General features: G+C 40.6%; 1 protein-coding gene across 1 annotated transcript in view; it reads right to left on the bottom strand.

Moving 5' to 3' along the window:
* nphs1 (NPHS1 adhesion molecule, nephrin) overlaps window positions 1-13,545 on the bottom strand; it is a 275,069-nt gene that overhangs the window by 28,726 nt on the left and 232,798 nt on the right. Inside the window, exons 16-18 of the mRNA XM_072691705.1 lie at window positions 10,768-10,908; window positions 9,054-9,194; window positions 219-340 (exon numbers count right to left, since the gene is read on the bottom strand). Of these exons, the coding sequence (XP_072547806.1) occupies window positions 219-340; window positions 9,054-9,194; window positions 10,768-10,908 (404 nt within the window). The remainder of the gene's footprint in view (window positions 1-218; window positions 341-9,053; window positions 9,195-10,767; window positions 10,909-13,545) is intronic.

Raw genomic sequence — 13,545 nt, 5'->3', positions numbered from 1 at the left:
TTAGAGCGGTGAAATATAGCACGTCCTGCTGCTAAAGAGTGCCACTGACACAGCCAGAAGAAAAGGAGACAAAGAGGAAGAGAGCGAATTCGGAGAAAGACAAATAGATGTGCCGAAGAGAGCGAGGAGAAGGGAGGGAAAGGAAAGGGAGGGGAGGTATATCGAAATAGATGTTGCTGGTGAGGGAAAAGAGCAGAACAAAGAAAGAAGTCACTCACCATCCACTTCCAGGAGAACATGCCAGAGGTGATGGGATTGGCGTCAGCTTCACACATCAAGTCTGCGGTGTCTCCAACGTTAACAAACACAGGATCCGTCTTCATCTTCACACTCGGGGCATCTGTACAGTAAACACCAGGCTTATCCTATAGCAGAATACCAGCAATACTGACTCTGGTCATTTTTGACTCTGATGATACTGTTAATGGAACCTGTTTTGGTGCTATATGGACTCATTTTAAAGAGCTTTCAGCAGTATGAAGAACTCTTAGACCAGGCAAAGAACAAATTAAGCATAAATATGATTTCATGACTTCTTATAGTTATTCATCGAGCCATGTGGGATCAAGCTGGGGTGGAAAAACTACTACAGAAAGTGGAGATATACATTTATGAGACTGGAAAAATGGTTATGATAGCAGTATTGATAGCAAACACCTAGTTAAGGACAATCTATGTTATTTGCTAGGGGATTCAGACCTGGTTGCTTTGTTAAAGAGTGCTTTATATTGGTGGGAACCCTTTAAAAATGTCTCTAAATAGCAAAAAAAAGAGTTCTGTTATTGGTACAATCAAAAAAAAACATTATTAAAACATGGCAAAGAGGCATTTCAGGACAAAGAAATATTAAGACATATTATTCAGTGACTTTATTGAGCAACTACTATTAATTACTGAGTAACTGATGGAAAGCTAATAATTGGTCCTATGTTCTACCCTGCGCAAGGTGTGTCGCAATGCTCATTGCTATCTTAAACCCCACCAACAATTTTTTTATGTATTTTGCCTGCGTTGTTTAAATAGCAGTGCTGCTTGGAAATATATATCTACGCCGATGGGCGTGGTGGTCATGAAATGAAGTGTGTTCAGGTCAATTTCTGGAGTATTGATATCTTGGCAACGAAAAACACAGAAGCACCACTGAATGAAAACACCCTAAATAGCATCAACTGACTCGTGTAGTATTTGAATGAGACTGTTAATGGAACCTGTTATATGCTATATGCTATATGGACTATAAAAATACTATTTTATACAGCAATATTTACTTTATTCTACATTCCCAAGCTAACTTCCCAAGCTAATGGCAATCCTAATCACACCCTGCATTCTCTTTCTACAGATATAAGTGGATGCTTTGGATAAGTCAAATTCCAATCAAATCTAATCTAATCAATCTATAGGTTTGGGTTTTTTTGTATGCATAAAATGCAAAGCCACTCTCATCTCTGTCATTTACACTAAGATTTTCTGTACCCTACTCAAAAGGCAAAATCTAAAGACAGCTTAACTGAAATATTTAGGTAGATTAGATTTATTAGTGCTCCTACACTCTTATTCTGTTTGGTGGCACTGCACTGAAAGCTCTTCAACAATGTATGGTATAACACAGCGCTGTCGAGGTTAATGAGGTTTCCAGTGTGATCATTCAACTTTAGAGACATTTTCTGGCTGCTCTTCTGTTTTAGGTGTCTTGTGCGTCAGGCCCAAGGACAGGCCTTCACCAAACTGTATAGCTGTGTGCTGCCATCCATGCACATCCATCCATGTGTTGATTTTTCACTTCTAAAGTAGTTTTTAAAAAATGTACATTTGCTTTGCACAGATTTGCTGAAGCCTGTAGTTTCTGCTTGAGATGCCAAGCATTAATATATAAATATAAATGTACTGTATGTAATGCTATTTTGCAAAAAAATAACTTTTAATTTCTAACTAATACCTCAAAAATCGAAAATATACAATTTTACATGATTCGTCGCTCCTGCATAACTGAAACTAGAAGTTAAAACATTTGATCTGTACCATGTATCTGTTTGTAAAAGTAAGACATCAGATAATTTACTATGAAAATGTATTTAATTCAATTCACATCCAATGCAATTGTACTGTTATGCCTAATTTACTGTTCAGAGGTTTCAGGCACCTTAGCAGACTAATTAACCCATTTAAAAGCCTATGGTGTTATTACAAATATCTATTACCAAAGAATAGCCCCAGCCTAATTTCACCATGCCCTATGGCGATTGAGCAAAGGGTGCAATTAAGCCCCTTAACCCCTTAAACAGCCTTTGTCCTGCTGGTGGCCGGAAAGTGTTATTACAAACCTCTATAACCAGAGAATAACCCCACCAGACCCCACCAGGCAAAGGAAAAAAGCCAGTCTGCATCCTGACTTCCATTTTCCATTTAACAACCACGTGAATCACCATGGACCAAAGCTGATCCGCACCAAGAGCCCTTCGAGCTTCAAGTACGGCTCGGCTCGACCCGCCATCCTTCAAAATCCACAGAAGACGAGCGTCTAGGCTTTTTTCTGTCCTGCACCGAAGTGGTGGAACGAGCTTCCCCTGGGTGTCCGAACAGCAGAGTCCAACACTCGCTGTCTTCAAACCCAGACTGAAGACCCTCCTCTTCTGAGAGGACTTGGGTGAATAGCAGAGTATTATTGTCTCCTTACTGACTTGTGTTTAGTAGAGTCTAAACTTAGAGGATCTTTGAATTTTTAGTCTATTCAAACAAGCTGAGGTTTCTCTTGAGTAAATAGTGATGCACTTGTGTAAGTCACTCTGGTTAAAAGTGTCTGCTAAATGCCTTAAATGTAAATTGACCAGCATGAGCTAATGCAGAAACCACCTGCTAAAGTGGTCTGAGCGGTGTGGCTCGGCCTTATCCAGATAAACTCCTGATATTCAAGACGCATGAAGTGACCAGGTATAAACTGGGTCTAAGTTGATGAGACAAAACTGTTCAAAACTGTCAGATATTCGTTATTAAATTCTGTATTAATGTAATGTCCTCTCAAGTTCCTCTCAGCTGCAGCCGCGATGTCCACCATGATGCTCAATATGCTTCAATATGCTTCCAAAGCCAGATCTGTACTTTCTGCCCAGATGGCAAAGGTCAAAAGTCAGTCTGCATCCTGAGCCCTTTAAGCTTTAAGTATTTCTCAATCTTACCTACCATCCTTTTAGACACATGGATGACTTTTCTATGTCCTGGCACCTCAATGGTGGTAGCTGAATTCATGATCTAATATGTGGGAATGATCTGAGTGATATGGGGAATAATAAGAATGTTGTCCACAGCTATCAAGACACCCCTTCTAATTAACACCTACAGCTTCACTATAATCACCACTGTACAGCATTGCCAGTAGATTGAGACGATGATTAATAACTAAACATTAAACCTATAAAGGTGTTTTTTAGCTGTTTTTAAAACGATCAATTAATGCTCATGAAATGTTACAGGGGTAAATGAATAAGGGCTCTCTGGTCACAATGATAATTGGAACCATTGGCATCTATTATAAACCTTGCAAATGCCCTCATGCCCCTCATTCAGTGCTGTTGCTGCTGCCTGAGCATGAGATTTTCCCATGTAAAGACTAGGATACCCCCTTCTGATGACTTCAAGTCTAATGTCTTGAGTGGGGAGGCCTTCCTATCTTGGAAGGATCCAGATAAGTCACTTTAGCTCACTGTAAACTTTTGTTCCCTGAGCAGATAAAGACACTAATGTGACTTAACGGCAGGCTGCAGCCACATAAGCAAGTGCAGCATCTCCACATATTACTTATGAAAGCACTTTTATTTTCGAACCTTTAACAATCACTACATTACTGCTCTCTGAGGAGTTTAGGGACCGTCTACAAATGTTCCTCTGAAACCCTGAGCTGCGAATGGCTCTAAATATACTCTAATACATTAAACAAGGCATCCCTATAGACACACGCTACCTGTTTAATATTTGACCGCAGTTCATTTTCCCTCCATGCTTCTCCTATTGGGTGTAGCAGTGGGTAATCTCACCCGCGTAAAGTGCATGATGTGTTTTGACATCATATCTCTGGGTGTGAGTTGGTGGGTGTACTTAGCGTCTCGTCACGATCTCCACTTCACCGATTTTGACTTTTTTCAACAATGTCGGAGTGAAAATGATTAGTGGAGATGTAACATCATCTTGCTGTGCGTTTTAGAAATGAAATAAATAAATAAAAACAAAAATAACATTATTTATATTCAACTGATTTTAGCTCCTTTTTAAATTCTTTTATTTTTGGAGGAGAGGGGGGTCAGGGCTTAAGAGTGCTAGGATTCATATTTAAGGTATCTATGTAGTCAGTCATCTTGCATCATGTTGGATTTACACTTTAGCTCATTTTAAAGGCAAATAAGACTCTTTAACAGCTCAAAATCGCACTGAAAGAAGAACTGCATTGACTTTATTAAACATCTCTGAATAAGTCAGTGTTTGAAATGCAAATGGAGTCATTCGGAATGGGTTTGGTGTGCAATTGTTCATTGATTTGTTCACTGAATCGTATATTGGATTTTCTTTACAGTGGTGGGGAATGGAACCTGCGGTCCACTGCAACTCTTTAATGACGGCTCGTCCTATGTGTGCCATCAGACCTTTCAACTGAACCAGAATGCAGCAGCACGACACGTCTTCAATCTTTAATAAATGTTCAGACATCACTCCCTTAATGCTAACCCTTCACTGACTTGCTGTAGATGCCTGCATTGGATTCAAAACCCTGATGCTGGCCTGCAAAGCCAAAGCCAGATCTGCACTTTTTGACCTGACTTCCATTTTCCATTTAACAACCACGTAAAGCACCATGGACCAAAGCCGATCCGCACCAAGAGCCCTTCGAGCTTCAAGTACGGCTCGGCTCGACCCGCCATCCTTCAAACTCCACAGAAGACGAGCGTCTAGGCTTTTTACTGTCCTGCACCGAAGTGGTGGAACGAGCTTCCCCTGGGTGTCCAAACAGCAGAGTCCAACACTCGCTGTCTTCAAACCCAGACTGGAGACCCTCCTCTTCTGAGAGGACTTGGGTGAATAGTAGAGTATGATGGTCTCCTTACTGACTTGTGTTTAGTAGAGTCTAAACTTAGAGGATCTTTGAATTTTTAGTCTATTCAAACTAGCTGAGGTTTCTCTTGAGTAAATAGTGAAGCACTTTTGTAAGTCACTCTGGTTAAGAGTGTCTGCTAAATGCCTTAAATGTAAATTGACCAGCATGGGCTAATGCAGAAACCACCTGCTGAAGTGGTCTGAGCGGTGTGGCTCGGCCTTATCCAGATAAACTCCTGATATTCAAGACGCATGAAGTGACCAGGTATAAACTGGGTCTAAGTTGATGAGACAAAACTGTTCAAAACTGTCAGATATTCGTTATTAAATTCTGTATTAATGTAATGTCCTCTGAAGTTCCTCTCAGCTGCAGCTGCAATGTCCACCATGATGCTCAATATGCTTCAATATGCTTCCAAAGCCAGATCTGCACTTTCTGACCTGATGGCAAAGGTCAAAGGTCAATCTGCATCCTGAGCCCTTTAAGCTTTAAGTATTTCTCAATCTTACCTACCATCCTTTTAGACACATGGATGACTTTTGTATGTCCTGGCACCTCAATGGTCGTAGCTGAATTCATGATCTGGGCGCCAGGATGAATCCATCCCATCCCTTACCCATCTTGAAACATTGACTGAAGACCCATCTTTTTGAGAAGCACTTGCAGTAAATGAAAATCTTATTAGAATGTCTTGTTTTGCACTAATGTTCTGATAGTTCTGGGAGTGTCTTATCTCAAGAGTGGTTTAGATCAGCAGTTGTCAAGCTGTTCATCAGGAACCCTAGATGGCCCAGGTTTTTGCCTAAACCCAACTACTCTGCCAACACACAGGGATACAGCAAAAGAGGAATCATCTGGGTGTCCTTAAAGACCAGATTTAATTGATGTGTGGTTCCTCACTCCTGAACTAGAACCAATACTCAAAGAACCAGTTGTCTGCTTAAACGGTTCTCTGCCTGTTCTAAGAGTTCTTCAGATTGGTGGGAAACTTTCGGTGGTCTTCATAGAACCTGTTTAAAAAACCGACTTGCAACACACAGTAAAAGAGTGTGTTAGAGCAAGAAAATCAGGAAACTGCTGGACTCTGTTTGTCAGCCTAAATGGTTCTCTGCCTGGTGAAAGAATATTCAGACTGTTGGGAAACATATTGTAGATGGTTCTTTATAGAAGCTTTTTTAAAACTCACTATCAACGCATGGGGAAAGAGCAAAAGAAGGACCATTTCTGTCTTTGAAGAACAAGGGCAGTCAGCTTTGGAGCAAAGAAATCGGCAAACTGATGGACTCCAGACATTGGTCTCTCACTTCTGATATACAATCATGTATCAAAGAACCATTTGACTTCTTAAATGGTTCTCTCCCTGGTTAAAAGTTTTTTTTAGATGGGTGGGAAAACTTTTGTTGATTGTTCTTCACATTTAAAAAAAAATCCAACTAACACATAGAAATAGAGTAAAAGAAGGACCATCTGGGTGTCTTTGAAGACCAGCTGGTCCTAAACTACTAGAACTATTCCTGAGGATTGGTGGTATATGCTGGTGGTTGGTGTGGCGCAACAGATAACACCACTACCTGCCACTGGGTTACATCACCATGTGGGAGACCAGGGTTTGATTCCTGGTCTGGGTGACTAGGCTGCACTACACCAATAAGAGTCCCTGGGCAAGACTCCTAACACTACTTTGGCCCACCTCTGTAGTACAAGTAACCTCGTAAGTTGCTCTGGATAAGAGCATCAGCTGAATGCCATAAATGTACATGTAATACATACATTCTTTACATGTACAACTGCTGGGTAAACGCTGTAAATAAGAAACAGTAATCAGTACCGAGATGTATTTTTTAAAAGTAACCCTTGACTACTTTCTGGCAAAAGTGAAGTGAAGGCCTTAATTATTTTCTGTCTGTTGGGTTTCAAGTAGGTCAAAAGAAAAGGAAATGAAAAGAGGAGAAACAGATTAATTTTGAAATTGCCATTAATATTATTTTTACATCTACAGCAGTGGGGTCTCCAGCAAGTCAAGCAGTGAAGAAGTGAAGGCAATCTCAACAAAACTTCAGAATTGAAAAGAGCAAGCATCCCGAGCCTGTGGATCCCCAGACGAACATGGGCTAAAAGCTTAGGCCAAACGCCCCAGCCATTCTCTCTCTCTCTCTCTCTCTCTCTCTCTCTCTCTCAGCCCTCTCTTCACTCCCACTAGAATCATGTCCTTAACCAACCAGCCCATTAGCACTCGTGTAACCCCTCGCATGTTGACGCACTCGGGATGCTTCCCCATTGTCTTAAAGCTCGGAAAGAGGAACTCCTACATGGAAAAACAGGGCCATCTGTAAAAGCTATTAAAACGGTCTATGCATAATGAATATGTACCACTGTCGACTGCTATTGTACCAGGACGCAGGGATCCATTAGTGATGGTGGATTTGCTAGACCATGCAGGCCTAGATTTGAAGTAGAGCTATTATTAAATCATTAAGGAGGTAAGAGACGGCTTACGGGCCAGTATATATCTCTCTCTCTCTCCTTTTCTCTCTGTGCTCTCACTCGCCCCCCCAATGCCTTTCACTCCTTTGTTTAATCCATCGAAAATAATTTCCTCTCCATAAGTAAGTGCTAATAAAAAGTATAGCTATATCTATATCTGGCAGAACTGGTCTTTTATAATAGATACTTCACTGCAGAGCCTTATGTAACCACATTATGTTGCATCGCAGTGTATTGGATATTTTTAAAATCACACCATCTCGATCTCCGACACAGATTTAAATGATGTGCCTGCAAGCAAAAGTGATGATTAGAAAAGTGGGAGAAATCCATGGCTGTAAGTGTCACGGATAAGCCACAATAGGAGATGTAGTAAATCTCCATGAATGAAGATAAAAGGGTTGATTGATTCTATAAGAATCCTCACCCTAAGGGTCCACATTAATAAAACTATATACAGTATAATAAAGTGAGAAATGTGCAGCAGTCCTACTCATAAAAGTTCCTATTGTTGCTCTGGCATTTGTTCTACTTCCATTTTCCATTTAACAACCCGTGGAGCACCATGGACCAAAGCCGATCCGCACCAAGATCCCTTCGAGCTTCAAGTACGGCTTGGCTCGACCCGCCTTCCCACAAAATCCACGGAAGACGAGCGTCCAGACTTTTTTTTCTGTCCTGCACCAAAGTGGTGGAGCGAACTTCCCCTGGGAGTCCAACGCTCGCTGTCTTCAAACCCAGATTGAAGACCCTCCTCTTCTGAGAGGACTTGGGTGAATAGTAGAGTGGTCTCCTTACTGACTTGTGTTTAGTAAGGTCTAAGATGGGAGGATCTTTGAATATTTAGTCTATGCAAACTAGCTGAGGTTTTTCTTGAGTAAATAGCAAAGCACTTTTGTAAGTCACTCTGGTTAAGAGTGTCTGCTAAATGCCTTAAATGTAATGTAATGTAAATGGACCGGCATGGGCTAATGCAGAAACCACCTGCTGAAGTGGTCTGAGCGGTGTGGCTCGGCCTTATCCAGATAAACTCCTGATATTCAAGATGCATGAAGTGACCAGGTATAAACTGGGTCTAAGTTGATGAGACAAAACTGTTCAAAACTGTCAGATATTCGTTATTAAATTCTGTATTAATGCAATGTCCTCTCAAGTTCCTCTCAGCTGCAGCCGCAATGTCCACCATGATGCTCAATATGCTTCTTTAGTAGAGTAGATGCATGTGCAGAATTTACTGATGCCTAGTCAGCATGACTGAACATATTTGAGAAGATCATAGCAACATTATAGCGAGCAAACAGTAAAACTTGGCAGTAATCCTCATTTATGATTAAGCAAGCATGTCAGCGCATCATTACCTTCTGAAAAGTCAGCAAATCTGGCAGCATGTTTATTATTCTGGCCCTAAACGTCTGCTTTTAGATCTGTAGGAATGCAGATGCAGTGTTAAAACAGTGTGACAACGGGTTTCATAGGAGGTTCTTACACTGAACGTCCAGTTTGATGATGGTACTCCTCGTCCCTTCAGCATTGGTGCACTCTACCCGGTAATTCCCCGCATCACGCCTGCTCACATTCCAAATCTCCAGCGCCCAGCCTTCTGGAAAGTGGTACCGATGATCCCTGTCTGTACCAACACACACAAACACACTGTTTAAAAGCTTGGAATCCCCAATGACTAACTAATACTTCTTGAATAATAACCTGTACAGTGTAGACTATAATTATAATATTGTTTGTAGATTTTTAATTAACTGCTTTAAGAGCTTTCAGAACACAGTATACTCAATAAAACACAGTTATTAAAGTGGTGGTTCTCCATCACTGTGTTCATCATTAGAACATCTCCAAAGTTCTCCTCTCTCATGGAGTCTAGTATTATTTAGAGTTCTCCTCAGATCAACACCTGGTTTGGTGGTAAATCAGGGCTTAATGATGGTAAATCAGGTGAGCTGCTGCTGCTGCTGCTGCTGATGGAGTTGAACACATCCTCTACGCTGTGCTGGCTGGACTGAGGGGGGGGGGGGGGGCATCCAGGAGAAACCTGGAGGAACCGAGCTCTGTTCTTCAGACTAGCTCGCAGACAAGATCTCACTACTTTCTTCAGAATGAGAAGCTCTTGTTTCTCCTTTTTACTGGATTTATGTTCACCTGCATCTGTTCTGATGAGATCTGGAGCTTCTACAGTAGAAACCCTCTCACTGCTGTTCAAAAAATTATAGTTCTTTGAAGGATGCCATAGAAGAACAACTTTTGGTTCCCAAAGAAGAACAGGCTTGTTTGATGTGTGGAGATGTGTAGAAGGTTCTTTAAGTCTTCAAAGGGTTCTTTAAGTGGTGCCTTAAAATAACCATAAAATCCTCCACGCTGTGCTGGCTGGACTGGGGGTGGCATCCAGGAGAAACCTGGAGGAACCGAGCTCTGTTCTTCAGACTAGCTCACCGACAAGATCTCACTACTTTCTTCAGAATGAGAAGATCTTGTTTCTCCTTTTTACTGGGTTTATGTTCACCTGCATCTGTTCTGATGAGATCTGGAGCTTCTACAGTAGAAACTCTCTCACTGCTCAGAGACATGACTTTAATAATCATCTGCCTAAAGCCTCTGCCTCTGTCCAAAAGTTTATAGACACCTGCTCATTCAATGTTTTTTTCTGAAATTAAGGGTTAGCATTCTAGTGGAATCATTTTCCGCCACAATCTGCAATAAATATGGATTGATATTACTGGAAACAGAGATTCACAGCTTCTGCTGGGTTATGAATTACAGTAATGAGCATGCATTTGTTGAACATTTATATACCGCCGTGCACAACATTATCAAGAACACTCACAGTTGAATCATAAACACTGTACACACAAACACAGCTGTCCTGTGCAGTCTGTATCTGCTCTGGGTTGCAGGCAGGCCTGTGTGGAGGAGGGGGGCAGGGGTGGGGATTGAGGGGTTCCGGAGGGGCCTGAACTGATGAGGAGCGCTCAGCAGAGCGGTGCAGACTGCAGACGCTGTGTAACATTCAGCATGACAGCAATCCTCATTTAGCCTGCATACATTAACACACCAGGCAGGACCACATCTGGCAAGCCACCGTGCCACAGAGCCTGCCAATGTTTTATTCAGAGCACATATGGCGGCGTGTGAGAGTGTGTGTGTGTGTGTGTGTGTGTGAGCTTGTATTGAGATGTTACGACGGACGTTACCTTTAACCACCTTCTCGCCCTGGAACATCCACTCGCAGGAAACATCGTCCGGATTGGCAGAGACCATGACAGGCAAAGTGGCCATGTCGTCCTCAACAACCTGGACCTCTGGGGGCTGGTCTTCTGCAAACTCTGGTGGGACTAACATGCACATATGAGTATACTGAAGTTGTGTCCAGTTGTGGTCCATTTGATGGAAGCAAGATCATCATCTACACTGTTCAAAAAATTATGGTTCTTTGAGTGATGCCATAGAAGAACAACTTTTGCTTCCCAAAGAAGAAGAAGCTTGTTTGATGTGTGAAGATGTGGAGAAGGTTCTGTAAGCCTTCAAAAGGTTCTTTGAGTGATGCCTTAAAATAACCACTTTTGGTTCCAAAAGTAATACAGATGTAAAAGTGTGTAGAACATGTAAATTGGTTAAGAACCTTTACATCAAGAGAAGGTTCTTTAAGCCTTCAAATGGTTCTTTGAGTGATGCCAAAGAAGATCCACTTTCTGTTCCATAGAATGAAAAGAACCTGTAAATTGGTAAAGAAGCTACCCTTACATCATGATAAGGTTTTTCAAGCCTTTAATGGGTTCTTTGAGAGATGCCTTAAAAGAACCACTTTTGGTTCTATGAAGGGTTCAATACCATACAATTGCTCACATAAAGAATCATGTTTGTGATGGAGATGTAGAGATGAAGAACCTGTAGATCGTTAAAGAACATTTACATCAGGAGGTTCTCTAAGCCTTTAAAAAGGTATTTGTGCAATGCTGTAGAAGAACCACATTTAGTTCCATATAATAATAGAGATGTATGAGTGATAAGAACCTGTAAATTGGTAAAGAATCTTTACACCAAGAGAAGGTTCTTTAATCCTTTAAAGGGTTCTTTGAGTGATGCCAAAGAAGAACCACTTTTGGTTCCATAAAATAACAGAGATTCATGAGTGAGAAGAACCTGTAAATGGCCAAAGAACCTTTACACCAAGATTAGGTCATTCAAGCCTTCAAAGTGTTCTTCGAGCAATACAATATAAAAAACACTTTTGGTTCCATAAAAAATCATGTTTGTGATGGGGTAAAGAACCAGTAAATTGGTAAAAAACCTTTACATCAGGAGAAGGTTCTCTAACATTCAAAAAGGTTTTTGAGCAATGCCACAGAAGAACCACTTTTGGTTCCATAAAGTAATAGAGATGTATGAGTGAGAAGATAAAGAGAAGTAAATAACCTTTACATCAAAAGAAGGTTCTTTAAGCCTTCAAATGGTTCTTTAAGTGATGCCAAAGAAGATCCAATTTTGGTTCCATTAAATTAATAGAGATGTATGAGTGAGAAGAACCTGTACATGGACAAATAACCTTTACACCAATATTAGGTTTTTCAAGCCTTGAGCCTAGAGAGTCTAGAGAACCTTCACATCAAGAGGAGGGTCTTTAAGCCTTTAAAAGGTTCTTCAAGCAATACCATAGAAGAACCACTTTTGGTTCCATAAAGAATCATGCTCATGATGGAGATGTAGGGGTGAAGAACCTATAAATTGGTAAAGAACTTTTGATGTAAAGGTTATTTACATCTCTTTATCTTCTCACTCATGGATCTCTATTACTTGGATGGAACCAAAAGTGGTTCTTCTATGCTATTGCTCAAAAACCTTTTTGAAGGCTTAGAGAAACTACTCCTGATGTAAAAGATGGTTCTTTAAGCCTTCAAATGGTTCTTTAAGTGATGCCAAAGAGTAAAAAGTATAAAGAATCATGTTCATGATGGATCTGCATTAGTGAAGAACCTGTAAATTGGTAAAGAACCTTTACATCAAAAGAAGGTTCTCTAAGCCCTCAAAAGATTATGTGAGTGATGCAATAGAAGAACCACTTTTGCTTCCATATAGAAGCATGTTTATAATAGAGACGTATGAGTGTGTAGAACCTTTGGAAGGTATTAAGAAGATTCACTTGATTTAAAGGTTCTTTACCCGTTTAAAAGCATCACTTTAAGAACCCCTTTATGTACCTTTATTTTCAGGGTTTAAGACCAGAAAAACACATCATGTAACATTTCTCCCAACCAAGAACTTCTGAGATGTTCTTCAAAGGCACTGATTAAAGAATGCATTTGTTGAAGTGGAATTCATCCTGAATCACTGATAATTAGGCTGTTCATTTTGTCTCACTAACCATTGTCACTGTTGCTAGGTGACTTAATATTGTTGCTAAGGTAACTTAGCAGGTCCTATCATTAGGGAGTGTTATTTGGTCTGTTTGGTGGAGGTTGGGTTAGGTTTTTTTAGGCTGTGCTGTGTGCTGTGTCAGTGTCACACAAAAACCTTGAATCTCCAAAATAGCAAATTTACAAGGATGAGAAGCCTTCTTAAAGTTAAACTGAGGTCAATGTAAACAGATTTTATTCCAAGTCAATCTGGAACATTTCTATTGGTCCATTCATTGTGTAATTTTGACACAATATAATGATAAAATACATAATATAAGGAGATATTTGTTAGAAGTGACTAAATACTGTACACTACATGGCCAAAAGTATTGGGACTTCGGATTTGTTGGAGTAAATGTCTCTACTGTCCAGAGAAGGATCTCTCCTAGATTTTGGAGCATTGCTGTAAAGGGTTTGATTGCATTCAGGTACAAAAGCATTAGTCAGGTCAGGATATTGAATGATCACCACTCCATTTCATCCTAACTCCCTAGACTCCCTAGAATGGGTGTCCACAAGAAACTGGACATATAGTGTACACACACACACACACACGCACACGCACACACACACACA

The sequence above is a fragment of the Salminus brasiliensis genome, chromosome 11 (assembly GCF_030463535.1).
Source record: "Salminus brasiliensis chromosome 11, fSalBra1.hap2, whole genome shotgun sequence".
Classification (NCBI taxonomy): domain Eukaryota; kingdom Metazoa; phylum Chordata; class Actinopteri; order Characiformes; family Bryconidae; genus Salminus; species Salminus brasiliensis.
Note: the sequence above shows the minus strand (reverse complement) of the source record. Positions and strands in the feature narration are given on the sequence as shown.